Source organism: Loxodonta africana, chromosome 24, assembly GCF_030014295.1.
Source record: "Loxodonta africana isolate mLoxAfr1 chromosome 24, mLoxAfr1.hap2, whole genome shotgun sequence".
NCBI classification, from domain to species: Eukaryota; Metazoa; Chordata; class Mammalia; order Proboscidea; family Elephantidae; genus Loxodonta; species Loxodonta africana.
In genome coordinates, this window is record NC_087365.1 from 52,283,613 (window position 1) to 52,307,915 (window position 24,303).

Below are 24,303 nucleotides of genomic sequence, written 5' to 3' on the forward strand. Positions count from 1 at the left end.
ACTTGAGTCAAAACAAGGAGTCTGCTGGAAGGAGTATGGCAGAGCTCACCGAAAGGGGAAGGGTTAGTATGCCACTGAGGACCAAGGGAGTGGAATCGATGGCCAATCTCATCATGATGCTGTTGTCAAGATGAATACTCTCCAACCATTTTTCCATCCTGAACCCGTGGGGCTCAGAATTTAAATTCCATGGAACTACAGTCTGATTGGCCAAAGTGAGATTATGTGCTCATATGCAAAAAAAGGCCAAAATGGTAGAGAAAAGAGAAATATTGGTCCTGTATTTTTGTTTTACCTGCTCCACCTCACCCCCCCGCCCCCGGATTCTTTAAACAAATTATCAAACATTTAAACACACACACAACTTGAGGATTTGAAGAAGGCTTTGGGGAGGAGAGGGCATTTAGAGTGAGCCTGCGATTTGGAATAGCCAATGTGTAAGTATTAGGTGCTTGACTATAATCACCAGTCCTAAATCTTACAGTATTTATCTTCTTATCATCATGGATAATTAATGGACAGAAGAGAAAAAGGGGATTAATTTCCACTTTGTCAAATAAAAATATTATAATAGTTTCCCACTATAATTGTTTAGAATTAAAGAGCATATACACTAAGGAACAGAGCCATGTGTATCAAGCACAGTGCCTACACATAGCAAGGCTAATGTGCACGTATTGATAAAAATGTATCTATATTTTTAAAGTTATGGGCATACAAACTATAAAATTGAATACCCCCCCCAAAAAAATAGACTTATAAATATATTGGAGTTATGATGGCACAGTGGTTAAGAGCTCAGCTGTTAACCAAAAGGTTGGCAGTTCGTATCCAAATCTACCAGCAGCTCCTTGGAAACCCTATGGGGTGGTTCTCCTCTGTCCCGTAGGGTCACTATGAGTTGCGGTTTTTAATAGATACATCATAAAGCTTTCTGCTGCAAATAACCTACTCCAAACTATTGTAAGCAAAAAAGGGAATTAATTACTCATGAACTTTCAAAGAGCAAAAAGAGCTGAGCTTCAGGTAGAGTTTCATCAAGGTCCCAGCTCCAATATGTTGCAATTTTCTTAGCTCTGTACTGTTTTGTATGTTAGGTTAGTCCTCAGGCTGCCTCTCTCATGCTAGTAAAAAAAATTCATGAAATCATATGCTCATGTTGGAGATCAGGAGAAAGGAAAGGAATAGACCCTACTTTCTTAACTGTGAAATCAAACTGAGAATGCTGATCACCTATTGGCTTATGATAGCCCTGAATCACTAAACAAACCACCAGTCGGGGCCCACACACAGATCTGGGGTGAGGCCAATCCCACCCATACCTCACTGACTGCAGAAGCAACCACAATGCCTGCTATCATGTGTCCTAGTACACTGATGACCTTTTCAGCATTTTCCCAAAATTAGAACACTTTCTTTTTAAAATGTTTGTAAATAACAAAAGAATGAACCAGATCTGGAGAAGGCCACCAATGTCCTCTTTGAGCCTCTACTTTAGGCACAACTGCTAATACCCTTTGCATCTCCTAATAGTCATTCAGAAGTATTAGATCATATAAGAAGACACTTTTCTAGTAATTCAGCCCATGCCGAGTGATCCTCCTCCCGGTCAGAAAACTCTGGTTCTTCTTCTTGTAACTTCTGCAGGAAAAGAAAAACCATCTTTTATACCCAAACACAACTTAATTAACCAATTGGCTGAACATTGCCTTTCTTGTTAAGGAAAAAAAAGTATTTTTTTTTAAAGAAATTTAGCTTTTATGAGGGTGGTTTTGGTAGATGACTGAGTACTAGCATCAGAGGATTTAAAAAGCAGAGAAAAATATGTGCAGCAGAGAAACGGGACAGAAACAATTTCAAGGACAAGACAGCAGAAGTATTATGAGCCATTAATTGGCGCTCGCCATTGGAGGATATTAAATCACTGGATAGCACTGTCCTTTCCTTCCTGGGAGAGTAGCCAACTTGGTACTATTTACGGGCATGCTGACATAGTGACCTAAAGACTTTTCTTATTTACTCAACCCCTTTATTATTATTATTATTTTTTATAGGCAGAGACAGAGAGAAGGTGACAAGCCTTGAAAGCACCATTCTCAAACTAGCCCTAACCTAAAATCAAAGGGTCAAGAAAAAAAAACCTGGCAACTTCAGATTATTCAAACTGAAGATTCAGAAAGATCAAAAGCCTTCTGTATCTCCCAGGATTTGGGCCATTTCCAAGAACTGCTTAATCTAACGGTCCAGTGCAGGACTGGCCCTAGATCAGACTGGTTGTTTTATGTAAGTTGCCTCATTTGAAAGCTAACCTAGTTAATTAAGAACTGAACTAGGTCAGGATTTATTTGGCAGTTACTGGAGTTGTTCATGAACGCTAATCCTTTTCATCATTAACCTTTTAGTTTCTTTGTTTCTCGTAGTCAGGGCTTTGAACCGGTTCGTGCAATTAGAACCCCTGTTGAGAATTTACATTCCCACCTCAGGTGTACTGCATCACAGTCTACATTTTAGCAAGATCCCCAGGTCATTCTTATGTATGATACGTTTTTGAGAACCACTGCTCTACTGGTGGTTCTCAGAATTGGTTCCTAACCGGCATCATTAGCTTCACCTGGGAACTTTTTAGAAATGCAAATAAAAATATTCAACCAAATAAAGGAATTTAAACAAACTCAGAAGGAATTGATTGAAACTAATGCTAGCAGCCTGATGGAGTTTTTTTTTCCAACCAACACTTGCGAGTAAACACTAAAAATCTTGAGGCATTGAGCTTCATACAGTCGCTCTTTGTGACCAGTTGTTCTTACAGTACGGATTATGGTGGCGGCGTTAGTCGCCATTGAGTTGACTCTGGCTTACAGACACTGTAGGTGGAACAGAGCGAAACGTTGCCCAGTCCAGTGTCATCCTCACAATCGTCAGCATGTTCGACTCCATCATTGTGACCGCTGTGTCAATCCATCTTGTCCTTGCTGCTCATACTTCACCAAACGTGATGTTTTCCTCCAGCTATTGACACCTGCTGGTGTGTCCAAAGCAAGTAAGTTGGACAATGTTTGGTTGTGATCCATAAGGTTTTAATTGGCTAATTTTCCAAAGTTGATCACCAGACCTCTCTTTCTAGTCAGTCTTAGTCTGGAAGCTCCACTGACACCTGTCTACCGTGGTTGACCCTGCTGTTATGTGAAATACCAGTAGCATAGCTTCCAGCATCATGGCAACACGCAAGCCACCATAGTACGACAAACAGACAAATAGTTGATGAAATAATAATGATAAAACCGATGATAGGGAATATATATCAAGTATTTTTCTATTACCAGGCACGCTGAGTTCTTTCCAGTTATCTTGTTTAATTCTCAATAATCTTTGACGTCGGTACTATTATTATCTCCAATGTATATATGAAGAGACTGAGGCCCACAAATATTGTTAGTTTGCTCCTGATGGCAAGGAAGGATGAGACAGTGGTGAGATTCGAATCCAGCAGGCTTGCCCCAGACCTTGTGCTCTTAACACCTGTGTGGGGAGGGGGGGAGGGCGGTATGACCAAACTTTCTTCTCTAGTTCTTGTTTTATAATGAGAGGGTTCTCTTCCATGCAGCCCACTGTGTCCTTGACAAATAGAGAGGGGGTGAGCAGCAACCTCCCTTGTCATTAATTCCCGAAGCTGCAGCTCACATTGACTTTCCAGGATTTTGCAGCCGTTGACAATTTGGACCAGAAATTCTTTGGGGGCGGGGGGGAGAGCTGTGCATTGCAGGATGTTTAGCAGTATCCCTGACCTCTACCCACGGGATGCCACTGGCACCCCATCCCTCAGTTGTAGCAAGCAAAATTGTCTCCAGACATTGCCAAATGTCCCCGTGGGGGCAAAATCATGCCTATTGAGAAGCAATGAGTCAAAGTATGATGGTGACCCAGATGGTACCTGGTGACCATACGTACTCCTATAAAAAACAGCAGTCGGGAAATGATCTAATAAACACATTCACCCTGAAGTGCACAGGCAGAATAAGATAATAAGTCTACATTTTTATAGGGGATGGATTCTAGGTGTGCCTCATGCCAGGAGAACAAAGGTCAAATTGTAGGGTTTGAGGCGAGAGGAAGCAGGTATGTAAGAGGTTTCAGAATTGAGGGGGAAGAGTCTTTCTGATGCCCCTCAATTCACACCATGCCTGTACCTGCTTGGTCGGCCTTCCAGGAGGACCAGCCCACACTGTGAGTTTAAACCCCTGTATGGAGGCCTCAGCTATCCAAAGGCTATCTTCTTAAGGAAGCTTTTTTTGTTGTTCTCTGTGGCTTCCAAGTGAATGGCTGGGACCAATGAGTAAAATCTAAGATGGTCAGATAGGTGACAACTTCCTTCATTGCTTCAATCACTTATTCATTGATCTCTCCAATCATTCATTCATTTATGCATATATTCAGCAAATATTTTAATGAGTTGGGCCCTGGATACCAGTGAGACCGTTCATAAACCAGACACACTTGACCTGTTCTAAGGGAGCTTCCAGTATCATTGGGGAGACAAACAATCAAGTAAATAGATGAATAAAATAATTCAAAATTGGGATAAGGACTGTAGAAAGAAAAAAACAAGGGGGGACCGAGATAGAAAATGGAGTCCCTCCTTTGCCATGAGACCAGAAGAACTGGATGGTGCCTGGCTACCATTACTGAACATTTTGATCAAAGATTCTATAGAAGAATTATGATCAAAAGGGGGGAAATACAGACCAGAATTGCAGATTTTCATGGACTCTAGACTTTCTGGAGCCATGGACGCTAGATGAACCCCTGAAATTATTCCCTTCAGATAATCTTTAAACCTTAAACCAAAAATATCCCTTGAAGCCTTCTTAAAACCAAATAATAGTCTAGCATAACTAGTAAAAAATGTCTGCCTTGAGCATTATGCTCTTTTAAGAACTATGTATATGGGATCAAAGTGACAACAGCAACTGGAAAGATTAGACAGGAACCCTAGGGGCCAGTGAGTTTATGTTAACGAGGAGGAACAACTCAGAAAAGGAGGGTGGGAATGATCACACAGTTCGAAGAATGTCAGCAATGTCACTGAACTGTACATATAGAAAAAGTTGAATTGGTGTATATTTTGTTGTGTATATTCTCGACAACAAAATTTTTAAAAATGGTGTTTAAAAAAAGAGAATGGACTGCTTGGGCAGTACAAATGGTAAATGTTCTCAGCTACTAACCAAAGGGTTGGAGGTTTGAGTCCCCCCAGAGGCACCCTGGAAGACAGGACTAGTGATCTACTTCCAAAAATTCAGCCATTGAAAATCCTATGGAGTACAGTTCTACTCTGACACACATGGGGTTGCTATGAGTTGGAATCGACTTGACAGCAACTGATGAAGACAGAAAATAACTTTGGCAGTTGGAGATTTGGGGAGAGTAGGGATGGCCTCCCTAAAGAGAAGCATTTGAGCTGGGACTGAAGGGGTGAGAAAGAATTAGATAGAAGAAAAGGAGAATTCTGTGTAGGGAAACAGAATTTCAAAGGTCTTAAGGCAGAAAAGAGGTAAGCTCAAGGAACAGACAAGGGATATTGTCCACAGAGTCGTAAGCAAAAGGGACAGCGATGTAGGTAGGTCTGAAATGGAAATAGGGCATGTCATCAGAGGATTTGTAGTGTGGGTTAGGGGATGTGGGGCCAGAGAGCCAAGGGGAAGCATTGGGGCAGGGTTACACAGAGGATTCTCAATGTTTGAAACTCCTTTAGCAGATGGCTCACTGTCCTGAAGCTAAATGGCCTGAAAGAGAGCAACAGTGGAAGCTAAGACACCAGTTAAAGGCCACAACCTCCACCAGAGGAGAGAGGATGGCGGCCGGGATCAAGGTGGTGGCGGGCAGATGGGTGACAGCTTGCACAGGGAGATTGATCCTGGAAGTAGAACTGACAGCTCTGGCTGATGAGTCAGACACAGAGAGTGAGGGAAATAGAGGGATCCAGCGTGGATAGTAGAGTCCAACAGACCAGAATTCAAGTCTCGATTCAGCTGTGTGACTCTGGAGATGTGACGAACAACCTCTGTGATTCAGTTTCATCATTTGCAAATGATGGAATTTTAAAAAACATATACAGCCATTGTGGGGGGTCAAATAATGTCACGTGTGGAAAGAAATTAGCCCACCAGCTCTTACACATAGGTTTGCGCTCAATAGATGTTCTAATACCAGTTGCTGTCAAGTTGACTCCAGCTCATGGCCATCCCATGTGTGTCAGGGTAGAACTGTGCTCCGTAGGGTTTTCAATAGCTGATTTGGGGGAAGTAGCTCACAAGGCCTTTCTCCTGAGCCACCTCAGGGTGGACTTGAGCTTCCAAACTTTTGGTTATCAGTCAAGCATGTTAACCATTTGTACCACCCAGGGACTCCCAATAAATGTTAGCTGTAATATTAGCTAGTAATATTTTTTAAATGTGGAATAAACTGCCTCAGAGCTGTGAGATCCCTATTGTTATTGTGTGCCGTTGAGTCGATTCCAACTCATGGTGACCCTGTATGACAGAGTAGAACTGCCCAATAGGGTTTCCTAGGCCGTAATCTTTACGGGAGCACATCATCAGGTCTTTTCTCCTACTGAGTTGCCGGTGGGTTCGAACTGCTGACCTTTCAGTTAGCAGCAAGTAGTTTTAATCACTGTGCCACCAGGGCTTCTTTCCCCATTATTACCAAACCAAACCCAACCCATTGCCTTTGAGTCAATTTCAACTCTTAGCGACCCTGTACGACAGAGTAGAACTACTCCACAGGTTTTCCAAGGCTGTAATCCTTACAGAAGCCGACGGCTACATCTTTCTCCTGTGGAGCAGCTAGTGAGTTCCAACCTCTGACCTTTCGGTTAGCAGCTGAGCACTTAACCATTGTACCAATAAGGTTCCTTTCCTTATCATTAAAGGTGTTCAAATACACACTGGGCAGATACTTGATGGAAGTGTTGAGAAAAAGATGAAAGTTCATCACAAAAGCTTGAACTAAAAGGTCTCCCCAATGCTTAGATTTGACTAGTCTGTACTAAGGCAGAAACACTGCTCAGCTCCTTAGCAGGAAGAATGAGAATCAGTTAAGTTCTATTCAACGTGGTCCTCCTAGTCAGACTGATCACAATGATCACGTTGATGAAGAACCCAACATAAAAAAGAATTGGAAACTCCAACATCTGAGCCGTTGATAGCAAGATTGAAGAGAACCAGAGCAAGGAAATCCGTCTTAGGCTGAGGAATCAGCCATGTGACATGCAAGGCCTTTCCACCTCTGTCATCTGTGATTCCAGAGCAGCACAGACTTTGCACCAAAAAAGCAGGGGCCAGATCGTGTCCTGACAGTGCCAGTTTAGTTTCTCTGAGGGTGCGGTGGGCTTTTTTCTTTCCTGCTTTCTTTTTTAATGGGAACTGGTCACGGCCACGAACTTAGCAAAAGAAGCAGTTTGAAACTGGTCCATTGTTGGCTAATGCAGTTAGACGTTTTCGAGAACAGGCAATGAGAAGTGGTCATTACCCATTATCTGCATGAAGTATTTCAGAGAAAGAAGCGGCTTTTGCCAAAAAAAAAAAAAAAAGCGAAGATGTTTGACTTCGAGCCAGGCAAGAAGGAAACAAGATCACCTTCTAGCACTGTGGGATGGCTGTGCTAATGATGTTATTTCAAGTAAAATTGGAATATACGTCTGAAAAAATACAGATGGTGCGTCGGCTTTATATACTTTCTGAAGGTCATTCTGGACAAGGACTCACTGTCCCTTTTCTTGGCCAAAAACCAAACTCTAGTCTTGTAAAGAACTCCACATGCATGGAACGTGTTTATCTATCCATACATGGGGAAAACGTATAGAAAATAAGCAGGCAAGTTTTGCTGAAAATGGTTGCTAAAAAAAAAAAAAAATTGAAAAATCAGAAGCTGAAAGATCTTAATTTGATAGGAAAGTCTCAGTTCTGTTGTGTAGCTTCTTTGTTCCTGTTTTGTTTTTTGTTGTTGTTTTCCTTTTTTCTGTTCCTGATTTAAGGCTGTTCTTGGTGTGAGGATAATAGAATGATATCTAAATTGGAGGTACCAGGAAGCTCATAAAGTAGCCCCCTTCTCACCCTTCTCCCTAAATATTTTCTCACTCTGCTTTTTCTTCAGTTGTCACCAGGACATTTCCCAGTAATGATATGTGCTGGATGGAAATTCTAGGTAGCTGAATATGAGGCATTTTTCTAGATCTTCTGTTTTTTTTTTTTTTCTGTTTTGAGTATTAGTCATGTCTCTAAATGCAACGCCCAAGGCCTCCAACAAAGACTTTCCCCTCAGATGGTGGGTTACTTTTTTTTTTCAAGGATGGCAGACATTTATCATTGTGGGTAATGACCTAATAACTTGCTATTTCGATGTTTGCACATCACTTGTATGGAAGTTCCTGGCAGACATACCGCTGGCTTCTTGTACAAATGATTTAATATTAAATAACAAACCCCAAACTGGAGGAAGCTCTTTTCTTACACATGATGCATTCAAAGCTGGCTTCTATCTAATAGAAAAAATCATCTAAAGCTGTCGACTTGGTCTAAGATTTAGGGATACCAAAGAATGCCCAAGACAATTGACTTTAGCAGGCTGTGAATTCAGGTTGGAGATCACGATGGGTGGTCTTTACAAAGTACCTAGACTGGGGCTGGGAAGCTGGGAGGTAGTCCTGAAACCCCGGTATTTTACATACTTTATTGTATTTTCTTCTCCTAACAACCCTATGAAGTTGGTACACCCATTTTATGGATGAAGAACCTAAGGCTCAGGAAATTTCGATGATTTTCCCAAGACCACATTAAGTGCCAAGCTGAAGAAACAAAATTTCAACTGATGTTTGCCTCATTCCAAGGCTGGTGGGCCATCTTATCTATTTATTAACTGGTTGTTGTTGTGTGCCATCAAGTCGATTTTTGACTCAGAGCTACCCCAGGTGGCACAGTAGAACTGCCCCATAGGATCCCCTAGGCTGTAATCTTTACTGGAACAGACCAACAGGTCTTCCTCCTGGGGAGCTGCTGGGTATGTTCAAACCGCTAACCTTTCGTTTAGCAGCCAAGCACTTAACCGTTGTGCCACCAAGACTCCTTTTCATTAACTGATTAGTCCTTAAAACTAGATGACTCACAGCATGACTCTGATTTCTCACTTGCTCGGTGTTCCCCAGTATAAACTGAGAGCAGTTTCTAAACCACAGGCACTTAGGTCTTAGGTCTCTCAAGAGGAAAAGGGTGGGAACCTACAAAGTCTTACTCTTTTTTCCACAAAGCTGGGATTCTCATACATGTATGGGCATAGGTATAGGGAAGCTGATTGCTAAATATCTCCCTTTCTGATGAACAGTTTTGCAATTTGCAGCAGCTTCTTCTCAAACTTCTCTGTGTGTATGCATTCCCCAGGGGTCTTGTTAAGTGATTCTCATTCAGCAGGACTAGGTGGGGCCCAGAGTCTGCATTTCTAACAAGCTCCCTGGTGGTGCCGGGGCTGCTGGTGCCAGGACTGCACTTTGAGGAGTGAGGGTTTACAACACTTTCTCATCCATTTTCTCCATGTTCCTGACAGAACCATGGGAGACAGCAGGTTTGGGATTGTCATTCCTATTTGGGTGGGACAGATGAGCAATCCGAAGTCAAATAGCCAATAGGAGAGAGAACCAAAAGATTATGCCAGAACTCCTGACCCCAGGCCTGCCCAGGTTCCCCTGAGTCAAAGGTTGCAAACTTACTGATCTCAGGCATATTTGGTTTCATCTGTGTGGTTCACACAAACAGAATATCTGGCAGTTCTAGACCTCATGATACCTCTATGCCTAGCAGCTGTACTCTTTCAATGTGGCATCAATTTTTCAGTTACCCACAATCCCCCGCCATCTCCCTACCCCTTCCCTATTCCAGCTTCATACCAGCTGCTACTTATCTTTGCAGCTGAGGACTGTTTTTCTTACACCTGGCCATTTTGCCCATTTAAGTTACCTGTGTTCCTCCAGTAACAGGTAACCTTTTCACGACCTTTCTTCCCCAACGCCACCTTCCAACTAATTTCCATAACTCACCTACTCTACTTGGCCTTTGGATTACCACTGTGATGGAAGTCCCAATGAAACTCAAGTGATGGGTCCTGCGTGGGCTCGCCACCAAATAAATATTTCTTAACCGAATAAACAGATGACCCACAAAGGGACGATAGAGTATCCATTTCCCAGGACTTAAACTAGCTGAGCCCTTTTATGGAGAAAGTCACAAAGCATGCTCAGAAAACAGCTTCATAGTCCAAAGAGCTGTAACAATGGCCCAAGTGCCTACAAGAGGACAGTAAGTAAAGGGGTGCTTTTTTTCATATAGACACTACCCAATTTGTGTCTATCCTGCATGCAAAGCATCCCAGTTAACTGAGCGGTCTGCAGGAAACAGAAAATGAGAGCTGGGTGTTTTTGACAGCCTCCAGAAAGCCCTCCATGTATCCATACAGCACACAGAGCACTTACGGGGCTCAGGATAATCATCGCTATCGTGGTACCACTCCATCAACAAGCCTTTAAGCAAAGATTCTATTTGCTTGGCTCTGACTTTCATAGAGAGGAAGGAACAGCCCTCCTCTCTCCAGCTCTGTGCGCAGGTCACATTTACCTTAATGACAGTTAGGTGTGGGTTTGCAGGGATAGAAGCCCAGACACCATGAATTCTGTTTTTCCTTTTGAAGAACAGAAGCCTGTGGAAAGGTGTGCATCAACTTAGAACTTAAATAACTTCTCCAGATGGCAGCGGGGCTGAACCTGGGCTCTCGGAACCCCTGAATTCTCTGTAAATGGTGGCAGGAATTCCCCCAGACCTCGAACATTCCAACTCATGGGGACCACGTGTATGCAGAGTAGAACTGCTTTATAGGGTTTTCAAGGCTGTGACCTTCTAGGAGCAGATTGCCGGGCTTTACTTGTGAGGTGCCCCTGGGTGGGTTTGAACCGCCAACCTTTCCATTAGTAGTGCAGCACTTAACCATCTGTGCCACCCTGGGGCTCCTCTAGAACATGCTACTCTCCTGACACAAGAGGCAGACAGATCCCCTCCCACAATGCCCCCCGCATGGCTCTCACTCTGGGCCTGGCTGTGATTGGCTCAGTTTCCTTGAACACAAAATCCTCCATGTCTTTACTCAGCCTGCCAACAAGAGCGCCAATTAGTGCCAATAACAATATACATAGTAACAGATTTTTCAACCACAGTCACCAAAATATTAGAGACTCCTGACGGGGAAGCCTTGCTCTGTGTCATCACTTAGCGTACCTGCTGGGTACTCGGTGAGAACCCCTCCATCCAGGCATCTGCCCCTGCCTTGTACACTGTACCCTCTCTACCTGATTTCAAACTGTCACTTAGTGGGTTGGATTGGTGAAGATGATCCTGTCACTATCAGATATGTTTTTAAATAAGGTCTCGGTTGAATTCTGGTTTCGTTTTTGAAAATCAGCCTTCTTGAGTTGTAAATCGTCCTTGGGTTATAACTGTTCCACCTCCCTCGCCATTTTACAAACTGTCAATGTTTTTACTATAAACACTCTGTTGTGGATTTTCAAGGCAACTACAAAAATGTATGCTTAGTAAAAATCCAATATCTAACATCCTGCCACCCATGAACTATTTTGCACAATTTTGTTTAAAATATTCTGACTAGAGGTGTTTGGAACAATTGAGGTAGTAATTTAAAAAAAAAAAACTCAACTTTTAACATGCAGGAAAATTTCTAAAATATACAGGTTAATTTCACATTTTACCCAAGGCAATAAATGTATTTGATTAGGGTAAAAAGTTTAGAGGTTTTTGAAACAAATTGAGGTGGTAATTTAAATATATATATATATATAATCTATTTCTCTATTTTTCAACTTCTAACTTGCAGGAAAATTTCTAAAATGTAAGGGTTTATTTCAAATTTTACCCAGGTAATAAATGTATTCTATTAGGGTAAAAAGTTCACAGTGTGTATATTTCTTCAATGATCTTTTTTTCTTTTTTTAATCAAGAATTCAGGAGAAGATTCTACTCTACTGTTTGTATAGCATGTTATTATAGAACAGCTCATGGACCCCAGCCATGACAAAATTAGTCCATACATCCAAAGTTTCCTGTGTGAATCTGTTTCAAATCTCAGAATGCTCAAATTAAGAGTGTAGCTTCCAATGCTTTGCCATCCAGACGCTTATCTGCAGTCTTGGTACTCAGAGGTTTAAATCCACAGCTCAGTGATTTCTAGCAACATGGTTGCTCTGAAAACAATGATTTATGGGACTCCCATATGGTTAACACACTCGGCTACTAACCAGAAGGTTCACGGTTCGAGTCCACCCAGAGGCACCTCAGAAGAAAAGCCTGGCAGTTTACTTCTGAAAAATCAGCCATCTAAAACCCTGTGGAGCACAGTTCTACTCTGACATATATGGTGTCACCATGAGTCAGGGTCAACTCGACAGCATCTGGTTTCCGGATTTATCATGGAGTACCTTGACTGGGACAGTTGTAATTCACACCTGATCCATATGGGGATCTTCACCTATCGCGGGTGCCAGTTGCCTGCTGAGAAGTGGAGCCAGAGTTTGCAGCTGGAACGAGTCCCTTTCATTGCATGACTATCCACTCATTCATTCATTCATTCATTCATTCATTCCAATAACCCGTGGATATCCTTCTGTGCCTGGATGTGATGTGAGTTTGAGGAGAATCGAGATCTCTGCCTTCATAGGGAGAGATATGCTATCTTTACATTTAGTGGAGGAGAGCACTGATCAAAAAACAGACAAACAAGCAGGACAATTTGAGAGTATGGCAAGTGGTGTAAGGGATTTCAGTAAGTAGGGTGATATGATCAAGAGTTACTCAGCAAAGACAAAGGTAGTCAGGAAAGGGATCTCTGAAAAGGTGCCATTTGACCTGAGTCCTGAAGGATGTGAATGTCCAGAGAAAGAAACTTTCCAAGCTGAGAAACCTGCAGTTTCAGAGAACCACAGTCCAGGAAAGGATTGACAGGTTCCAGGAAGAGCAAAAAGGCTGCTGGGACTGAGCATGGAGATCAGGGGGAGAGTGCTGGGTGGTAAAGCAGAGGAGGGAAGCAGAGGCCAGATCCTGTAGGCTATTATATACCAAAAACCAAACCTGTTGCTGTCAAGTCGATTCCGACTCATAGTAACCCTATAGGACAGAGTAGAACTGCCCCATAGGGTCTCCAAGGAGCGGCTGGTAGACTGAAACTGCCAGCCTTTTGGTTAGTAGCTGAGCCCTTAACCACTGCGTCACCAGGGCTCCAGGCTATTACAGACCATGCTAAAAAGTCATCATAAAGTCATTTCCAACTCGTGGCCACCTGATGTGTGCCAGAGTAGAACTATGTCCCATAGAGTTTTCATGGCTGTGACGTTTTGGAAACAGATCTCCAGGCTTTTCTCCTGAGGTGCCTCTGGGTGGGTTCAAACCACCCACCTTTCAGGTAGTAGTCTAACACTCAAGCATCTGCACCACGCAGGGACCCCTATAGACCATGCTTTGTTGTTGTCATTGTTGTTGTGTGGCATTGAGTCAATTCCAACTCAAAGTGACCCCATGTGACAGAATAGAGCTGCCCCAGATTCCCAGATCTTTTTCCTTCGAAGTCACTGGGTAGGTTCAAACTGCCAACCTTTTGGGTAGCAGCCAAGTGTTTAACCGTTGTGCCACCAGGGCTCCTTGTCGACCATGTAAGCGGTTGAATTTTATTCTAAGTGCAATAGAAAGGCACTTAGAGAGGTTAGGCATTGCAGGAGTTAAAACAGAGGCATATCATGCAATGATATCTTCCATAAAGAATATTCTAGCAAATTTCTGAAGAATAGGCTAGAGGGAGTAGAAGCAGATAGCCCATTTAGTTGCCCTAGTGAGTAATAATGGTGGTTCAGTCTAGGCGGTGGCAACGGTGTGGAAGAGAAATGGTCTCTCAAATCTGTCATTTAGACGTAGAACTGACAGATTTTGCTGATGAATTGGCTGTCCTGGGAACGGGGAAGTTTCATGTGGCCAGAATCAGGCAGCTGTAAGAGGATGATACTAGAAATTTAGGCTGGGGAAGGAGAAGTTCACCACTACAAAGTTTGGTCTTCAACCCAAGGGGGTTCCAAATAGAAAAACTCTGTATCTTGCATGGGTGTAATTGTGACGGTTTTCTTTTGTTAAGTAAGTATTCAGAAGGGTAAACGTGCCATTCACCCACTTCTACCAAGATTTCTATATGATGCAATCCGATTAAACAAATCATCAAAAGGGAGAGAGACGCACTCATTATATACTCAGATCGCCTGTATGCTGGCTGCCTTCCCTCTCTGCCCTCAACTGCCGTTGGCAAACCAAATCACTGAAGTCAAGCGAACAGTTTTAAATGTGTAATATTAAAATGTGTTCTTAAAAACTCCCTGGAACCCTGAGCCATTGTTAAAATACACTCCCTTTGACAGATGCTTTGGCACTGTTTTTTTTATGAGGCTTTTCCAGGCGCTACCTTATCGCCTGCATGAGATTTCGTCGGTTCCGCGGAGGGAAACAGACAAAAAGGGTCGCTCAGCACGAGTTACTCTTCTGTAAAGGTTATAGTAAACATGTCAATGCCTAATTAAGCAGAAAATTTTATCTGTATTGTGGGGGAGGCGTTGGCTGTCTCCGACTTTTCTTCTGGGGAATCCATTTAGAAGGACAAAGTAGATTGTGAGGTTGAGCTGGTCTGGAAAGCTCGGTTTCCACATGTCAGCACAAAAAAAAGAACACTTCTTTTCTCCTCATGTGAAAATGATTGTCTTCGCCGGGCAGTTGTGTGTGTGTGTGTGCGCGCGCGCATACCCACGCACTTTCGTGCGTTTTTCATCAATGCATGCATAGAATAAGATAAAGCACTTTCTCCTAAGTGCCAGGCACTGTGCTAGGAATTAAAAATACTAAGAGAAGTAAAATCCAGCGACATACTTAACCAATTGTGATCACAGAAAGCCTTCTTTTTTCCCCTGTGGATTTCTTCATTTGTGTGTCTGTGTGCGCGCTTTTCTTTGTGGCTGTGACAGCGTCAGCTGTACATGTTGTAACTGCGCGTCTTAGTTTGCCTAGAAAAGTCGTGGATAAAGCCTGTTGCCCCAGTGTATACGTAACAGCACCCATTTCATTCTCAAAAGTGACCCTGTTCGAACCATTGATCAATTTTGCCTGATTCTTTTGAACATTTTACCTGGCTCCATAACACCTTTATTAATTTTTAAAACTGCTCAATCTAACAGTTTTGTTTTGTTTTTCTTCAAATCAATTCATGAAACTAGAGACCAGCAGCACCAGTTTAATGAAATATCTACTTGTTGGTTTGTTTTGGGGGGGCGGGGGGGTTCTGCCGGCAATAACAACTCACACAACCACAAAACTAGTGACTAAATTTTTAGATTTTCGTCTTGTGTTGATGGAGTCATGCCCTTAAAATCTTGGATACATGTCTCCACCTTTCTCACAATTCTCCCCTCCAAGATGGTTATCTTTTTAGTGACACCACTTAACCTTTGGAACTCTGCAAAGTTTTTTTATTCATTAGGTTGGTAATAGAAAGAGCTTGGAGCCCAGTGGTTAAGACCATGGATTCTGTCATCAAACAGACCTGGGTTCATATCACAACTCTGTAATAACTAGTGTGTGATTTTGGGCAAATTTCTTAACTTCGAAGCCTCATTTTCCCCATCTGTAAATGGGAAGAATAATAGCACCTACTTCATATGGATATTAGAATGAAGTGAAAAAATGCACTTGCGGCAATCAGTTCCTGAGACACAGTAAACCACTTGCCATTGAGTCCACCCTGACTCACCCGACTCATGGCGACCCCATGTATTTCAGGGTGGAACTGTGCTGCACAGGCTTTTCGGTGGCTGATTTTTTCAGAAGTAGAGCACCAGCAGCACCAAGCCTTTCTTTCAAGGCACCACTGGGTGGATTCAAACCTCCAACCTTCTGATTAGCAGCTGAGTGTGGCGAGCATGTGCCCCACCCAGGGACTCGAGGACACAGTATTGCTCAATGAATATTCTGTGTCATCATCCGTATCTTCAGTCTTTGTAGTACCCTGACTGCAGCTGCCTTATTCCCAACAAACCCTCATCTCTTCCAACTCTCGCTGCCTGCCTCCCAGGTCAGACCTGCAATGAGCAGATCATCCCTTTCCCAAAATCCACCCTTGGTGAGTGGATGTAATACTCACACTATGGTTACTTTCAAGTAGCAGCTTGACACTACGAGGGGAGATAGAAACTGATAAGGAAAATACTGCATTGAGGATGCAAATACAAGGCTGAATCTCCTTTGCTTTTGTCCTTCTTCGGTTGTATTTTAGCCACGTGGCCCTAAAAAGGCCAGGTAAAGAAAATGAGCCCATGGGTGTAAATAGCCACGTCCCCTATCACCACTGATGGATATTTGCCCATTAATTCCCTTTGCAACTGCTCTCTCAGGCCTTCATTTTCCCTCTGCAATTACGGGTCCTAAATCCTTTCAGAGAAGGGCAAGCCTGCATCTCCAATAGCATTTTGCATCTACAAATCACATGTATAATTGGCATCTTGTGACGGGAACCCACAAATCACAGTGTATTTGAAATTACAGGCGCAAGATCGAGAGGGCATTTTCAGCCTTGTCTGGAAAGGTCTTCATGAACCCGTTTGAGAATAATAGGATAGTCCCCAAATCTCCCATTCTAACACTGTTTGCTATTATTTTTAAATCATTGTATTTGCTGAGCTTACATAATTTTTCAGCTCTCGATGGAAGATTCCATTCACATCCTCCGTAATCTCTCTTCCTGCTGTGCAACTCTCTACAAATAAAAACATTACAACAAAAAGACATGGGCTATTAAAAATATAACAGCCGTGCATCCAAATTACTTGTGAGCACTCAGAAAGGATTTATTAGATGGTCACATGCCGATATAGCCAAGTGTCTTGGAAAACTGTACCATCATAATGCCAAGGGTCAAGTCTTCGTTTTCTTATTAGCCAACCGCCTTACCCATAGAGACAGGACTTTAACAGGATTTAAATTTCAGTTCGACTTTTCTGAAAGTCATACGCATGAATTTAGTGTCTGTCCCAATACAGCAATATTAGAGTGATATTCCTTAAACACAAAAATTATTAACTTGGGTTCTGGGCATTTGTAAAAAAATTGTGACTCCTGCCCATTTAAAGAAAAAAGAAAGGCGACAGGCAGAACAGAAGACAGCATCTGACTCTTCCCTGTTTCTGATGCTCACCGTTCATGAACACGTAGACGACTTTGCTATGCAGTTCGGTATGGGAAGCACTTAGAATACGCGGGGAAACTGAAATGGAGTATGTGACCTGCTATCATTATTTCATCTCTTCTTCTCTTGCAGGCTATGCCCAAGAAGAACAGCTGAAGGAAGAGGAGGAAATAAAAGAGGAAGAGGAGGAGGAGGAAGACAGTGGTTCCGTAGCTCAACTCCAGGGCAGCAATGACCCTGGAACAGACGAGGAGCTAGAAACGGGCCCAGAGCAGAAAGGCTGCTTCAGCTATCAGAACTCCCCTGGAAGTCATCTGTCCAATCAGGATGCTGAGAACGAATCCCTGCTCAGCGATGCCAGTGACCAGGTGTCAGACATCAAGAGCCTCTGCGGCCGAGATGCCTCGGACAAGAAAGCAAACGTTCACCCGAGACTTCCCAAGGAAGCGCACAACTGCATGGATAAAATGACGGCCGTCTATGCCAACATCTTGTCTGACTCCTATTGGTCAGGATTGGGTCTTGGCTTCAAGCTGTCCCATAGTGAGAGGCGGAATTGTGATACCCGAAATGGCAGCAACAAGAGTGATTTTGATTGGCACCAAGATGCTCTGTCCAAAAGCTTGCAGCAAAACTTGCCTTCCAGATCTTTCTCTAAGCCCAGTCTGTTCAGCTCCGTCCAGTTGTACCGGCAGAGCAGCAAGATGTGTGGGACCGTTTTCACTGGGGCCAGTAGATTCCGGTGTCGGCAGTGTAGCGCTGCCTACGACACCTTAGTTGAGTTGACTGTGCACATGAATGAAACCGGTCACTATCAAGATGACAACCGCAAAAAGGACAAGCTTAGACCCACAAGCTACTCCAAGCCCCGGAAAAGGGCTTTCCAGGATATGGACAAGGAGGATGCCCAAAAGGTTCTGAAATGTATGTTTTGCGGTGACTCCTTCGATTCCCTCCAAGATCTGAGCGTCCACATGATAAAAACAAAACATTACCAGAAAGTGCCTTTGAAGGAGCCGGTACCAACCATTTCGTCAAAAATGGTCACTCCAGCAAAGAAACGTGTTTTTGATGTCAATCGGCCATGCTCCCCTGATTCAACCACGGGATCCTTCGCAGATTCCTTTCCTTCTCAGAAGAACGCCAACCTACAGCTGTCTTCCAATAACCGCTATGGCTACCAAAATGGCGCCAGCTATACCTGGCAGTTTGAGGCCTGCAAGTCCCAGATCTTAAAGTGTATGGAGTGTGGGAGCTCCCATGACACCTTGCAGCAGCTCACCACCCACATGATGGTCACAGGCCACTTCCTGAAGGTCACCAGCTCGGCCTCCAAGAAAGGGAAGCAGCTGGTGTTGGACCCACTAGCCGTGGAGAAAATGCAGTCATTGAGTGAGGCTCCAAACAGTGACTCTGTGCCTCCCAAGCCATCAAATAACTCGACTGCAGACTGCACAGCCTCTACAACCGAATCAAAGAAAGAGGGTAAAAAAGAAAAGCCAGAGGAAGCCAACAAGGATGAGAAAGTCATGAAAGGCGAAGAATATGAAGATCCTCTGCAAAAACCTCTAGACCCTACAATAAAGTACCAGTATCTACGGGAGGAGGATTTGGAAGATGGCTCAAAGGGTGGAGGGGACATTTTGAAGTCACTGGAAAATACCGTCACCACAGCCATCAACAAAGCTCAAAATGGAGCTCCCAGCTGGAGTGCATACCCCAGCATCCATGCCGCCTACCAGCTGTCCGAGGGCACCAAGCCCTCTTTGCCTATGGGCTCCCAAGTCCTGCAGATTCGACCTAATCTCACCAACAAGTTAAGGCCAATTGCACCAAAGTGGAAAGTCATGCCACTCGTTTCTGTGCCCACGAACCTGGCCCCATACACTCAAGTGAAGAAGGAGTCGGAAGACAAAGATGAGGTCTTGAAGGAGTGTGGGAAGGAAAGTCCCCATGAAGAAGCATCGTCTTTTAGTCACAGTGAAGGGGAGTCTTTCACCAAAAGCGAACCCCCGTTAGAGTCCAAAAAGGCTGAGCCTTGTCCCCAAAAGGAGGAGGACAAGCTGATGAAAGAGGGAGGTGAGAAGGAGAGACCCCAGCCCTTGGAGTCCACATCTCTTAGCAATGGCTGTGCGCTCACCAACCATGCTTCGGCCATGCCCTGCATCAACCCGCTTAGCGCCCTGCAGTCTGTCTTGAACAATCACCTGGGCAAGGCCACGGAGCCCTTGCGCTCTCCTTCCTGTTCTAGCCCCAGCTCAAGCACAATTTCCATGTTTCACAAATCGAATCTTAATGTCATAGACAAGCCAGTGTTGAGTCCTGCCTCCACAAGGCCCGCCACTCTGTCCAGGCGCTACCTGTTTGAGAACAACGATCAGCCCATCGACCTCACCAAGTCCAAAACCAAGAAAGCAGAGTCCTCGCAAGCACAATCCTGTACATCCCCACCTCAGAAGCACGCTCTGTCTGATATCGCCGACATGGTCAAAGTCCTCCCAAAGGCAACCACCCCAAAGCCTGCCACATCTTCCAGGGTCCCTCCCATGAAGCTGGAAATGGATGTCAGGCGCTTCGAGGATGTCTCCAGCGAAGTCTCCACTTTGCATAAAAGAAAAGGCCGGCAGTCCAACTGGAATCCTCAGCATCTTTTGATTTTGCAAGCTCAGTTCGCCTCAAGCCTCTTCCAGACATCAGAGGGCAAGTACCTGTTGTCTGACCTGGGCCCCCAAGAACGAATGCAAATCTCAAAGTTTACGGGACTCTCGATGACCACCATTAGCCACTGGCTGGCCAATGTCAAGTACCAACTTAGGAAAACAGGCGGGACCAAATTTCTGAAAAACATGGACAAAGGACACCCCATCTTTTATTGCGGTGACTGTGCCTCCCAGTTTAGAACCCCTTCTACCTACATCAGTCACTTAGAGTCTCACCTAGGTTTCCAAATGAAGGACATGAACCGCATGGCCGTGGAACAGCAAAGCAAGGTAGAGCAAGAGCTCTCCCGGGTATCGTCGGCTCAGAGGTCTCCGGAAACAATAGCTGGTGAAGAGGATACAGACTCTAAATTCAAGTGTAAGTTGTGCCGTCGGACATTTGTGAGCAAACATGCAGTCAAACTCCACCTAAGCAAAACGCACAGCAAGTCACCCGAACACCATTCACAGTTTGTAACAGACGTGGATGAAGAATAGTGCTGCAGGTATGGGTTTGCTCCCAGGTGATTGGGACAGTGGCCTTGTGAGGAGCTTCTCCAAGGGAGCTGTGTCTGCTTAGAGGCAGCTAACATCTCCCCAATACCAAGCAGGACAGTAGCTTGCTGGAAAAGGACTTATTCTTAGGAAAGACCAGAACATGAGAAATAAGTCCTTAGCAATCCCCTCAATATCTCCAGTTTAGAGTTGGGGCATAGAGCAATATGGGTGTAGAAAGACAAAGCTCATAGATTACTGCTTCTCCCAGGCCTTCATGATACATATTCCCTTAGTTGCCCCAGGCCCAACTCCAAGGTCCACTCAACCAAGGCTTCACCTCATTTTAATGACTAGGTACTAACTTCTCGCACCATTCCATTTCACCAGCCCGCCTTCCCACAGCCATGTTAATGACTTAAGAAGTGATCACAAGATGAGCGCCAGAATATAGACTGGAGATTATCCGGGGCAGTCATATACAGTGATTTGTTAACCAGCTCATGAATAGCTTAACGTTGTCTTTCTTACTGTTACGTGTAATGAATGCTTCTTGCAGCTTCCTTTGAGCCGTTGCTCCTTTCCTTTGTTTATATCCTACGTTACATTTCCTGTAGGGGATTACAGAAAAACATGCTTCCTGCAGAACATTTAGATGAAAAGAGAGGAAACTCATTTTCTTCTCTCATCCTTTGGTTTTCTTTAGACTGCTATCAGAGTCCACCTTGAACAAAGACGGAGGTAGTGCAGATACATGTGGTTGTATTCCACGTAGAGAAACAAATGTCCTTCTGCACACCCATTGCCAATGCACACGGGGTCCCTCAGCTTCAAGGTAATTTGCATCATGTATCTTAGAAGTTCTGCCACCAGTGCCCAAATCATCTGTGTCACCTCCAGGAAAGAGGACAGAGACCAAGGTCCAATATCTCAGCAGACTGGTCATACTAGCCCTTTCAAACATCAAGCATAAACAAGGCTGGGTCTTACCAAATCTCTTTTATCTCCCTTTTTGTATTTTTTCTCCCCTCCAGCATGATACCCCCACATGTCAGGGACCCTCACACACATTCTGGTTTGCCCTCCACCCCAGGCCACACCGCAAGGCAGGGATCCAACCCGAACTAAGCCTTCTGCATTTACCAGCCCAGGTTAAGTCATGCTAGGTTACAGATGAATTCTTTTGATTAATTCACAATATGAGCAGCTAATAATAGCTTAACGTGCAAGCCCTCGCCACCCGCTGTTGTCAGAGCATTTGTTTTTAAATAGGAGATTTTCAGAGCAAGTCACAGAGGTGTGTAAGCAAGAGCCACTTTCCAGGTGTAGAGCGGTGTTTGTGTGGCATGAGTTTGGGCTCCCCTTCCATCAGGTAGGGAGATTTATCGTGCGTGGCAATGGTCGAAGTGAAATAAAAGGTTAAAATACCCAATCTGGGACTTTTCCCTGAGTGAGAAGATCCAAGAGCTATTGATTTATGGGGAGGGAAAACATCCTATAGCTCCAACAACTCTCTGGGCCCAAATGAAGACGAGTCTTCTTTTGATTGCATGTTTTTATCATGATAATTAAAATGTGTTACTGCTAGTTTCATTTCTTGCTTTCTAAGCATGATGTGTTCAGCTCATCCTATTGAAAGAAAAGCCGGAATGAATCTATATATGTGAGCTTGGGGCCCCGTGATGTCCTATTTATTTGCTATATAACATTTTACGTTTTATGTAACTTGCTATTATGCTTTTCTGATCCTAAAAAAAAAAAAAGGTGGACATAGACAGAATACCAAAAGAAATGTTTCAGATTCTAGTTGGTGGTTCCAAATCATGCTGAAGAGGACACGTAGGTAATGTTTATTTGTGCTGTAATAAAGACCAATTTTCCACCTGTTAGGTTTGTAATCATTTTTTTTAAAAATCAATACCACTGCCAAAACATCGTGATATGTAAATGAGAAGGGAGAAAAAGAGAGCTGCAGCTAGCCTCAGTCCAAGTCTGCAACTTGCCATACCTGTTCTCCAAAAGCAAAGGCAACCCGATAATTTGGGGAAAAAAAAAAAAAAGACATAAAAGGTACTGACAAATCTGTTAAATACATAGATAAGATAGCTATTGGGCACCTCTCTGCATGTGTACAGAATAAATATTTCAGATTCGGACCTTCAAAGCACCGTATTACAGTGTTATCGTTATAGTGAAACCGAAGCTCTGTCTTTATATCAATAAACACCACTACGCTGTGATTCGGAGAGTTGATTGCAGAAGGACAGGCTTGAGGTATATGGGACTCTTTCAAAGAAAATGGGAGTGTACTTGTGTGGATTGCAAAGATGGTGAGGGTGCTGGTGTGTTTGTGTTATTTCCAGTTGACCTGCATGGTTTCCACATCTAAGTCTTCCTGATGCCTGGGTCACCTAGAAGAGAATGCCTGCACTCTTGTGCTTATCTTTGAGAGCAACATTGGTGCAATACCTTGCCTACTGCTTACAATTATGCATTTGTGTTTTTAAATGTCGTAAAATGAGATCATTGTTACTTGGAACTCTAATTTTAGCTGTATGCATGATAGCACAATTGTACAAAATGGCCTGGTGTTTTAGAAAGCATGGTCAAGATTTTATGGAAAACTTGGGAGCTTTATCATACCGAAGTTTCCTGTAAGACGGTAATTTTGACCGGAATTTTCTTTCCTTTCTCAGATATGTCTTAAATCCTGCAACATGCTCTGCCAACTAATAAATGCAACTTTTCATTAAAAATTAACTAGAAAATATTAAATGTGTATCCCCATTTTAGAACATGAGTAATCTAAAACAATTTCAATATGTATTTGTGTATATCTTTAAAAGCCACAAGCTCTTGAATAATAGAAATGAAACAGAGGGCAAATTAATGAGTATGAGATGAAAAAGGACTTGAGATTATCCTCTTCACCATGTAGTGTAGTGTGCGTTTAGCAGTATGTGTTTAACAGCACACCTAGCCTTGAATTGGTGGTGGGGATGAATTCAAGCCCAAAGGGCTGACAGCTTTGTTGTGGATTGCTTCATAAAAATGAATGTTCAGGTGAGCAGCATGTAGGGCTGCCAGATAAAATGTAGGGCATTCAGTTAAATTTGAATTTCAGATGAACAACAAATAAGGTTTTAGTGTAAGTATGACCCAAATGTTGAATGGGCCATACTTATACTAAAAAAAGTATTTGTAGTTCATCTGAGATTCGTATTCAGCTGGGCATACTGTATTTTATTTGCTAAGCCTGGTAACCCTAAGAGCATGGGTTATATGTCAGGCTGGGAAGAGCAAAATAGGCTGGACAAATTAATATCAGTAAGGGGCATCAGCCATTCCTTTGTCTATAAATAAGTCCTCCCTCCTTTCCTCCTTCCCTTCCTCCCTCCCTTCCTCCTTCCCTTCCTTCCTCCCTCCCTCCCTTCCTCCCTCCCTCCCTTCCTCCTTCCCTCCCTTCCTCCTTCCCTCCCTCCCTCTCTTCTTTTTCTCCCTCCCTCCTTTCCTCTCTTCCTTTGCCCCTCATCCATCTGTCCTTCCTCCCTTCTTGCCTTCCTCCCTGTGTTCCTTTTATCCTTCAACAAATATCAGTTGTGCTCCTATACAACCCAGTTGTGCATCTATACTGTCAATATTAGCAATGGAAATATAACATGAATTGGCAGCTGTGCCCACTATAATATCAAAATACACCAGGCCAATGCTTCACAGGTGGTATTTCACTTTGTTCTCACAATAGTCCTATGAGGTAGGGCTTAATCCGACCACATTAGAGAAGAAAATGAAG

General features: G+C 43.5%; 1 protein-coding gene across 2 annotated transcripts in view; it reads left to right on the plus strand.

The window, feature by feature from the left end:
• Positions 1 to 23,981, plus strand: part of TSHZ2 (teashirt zinc finger homeobox 2) — a 299,030-nt gene extending 275,049 nt beyond the window's left edge. Inside the window, exon 2 of one of the 2 annotated variants that reach the window (XR_010319309.1) lies at positions 17,449 to 17,526. Coding sequence is in view for 1 of the 2 variants with exons in the window: in XM_023538735.2 (XP_023394503.1) it covers positions 17,449 to 20,513 (3,065 nt within the window). In the remaining variant the exon portion in view is untranslated. Of the gene's footprint in view, positions 1 to 17,448 lie in introns of both variants that reach the window. The other variant, XM_023538735.2, reaches the window with a different exon arrangement.
• The last annotated feature ends 322 nt before the right edge of the window (positions 23,982 to 24,303 follow it).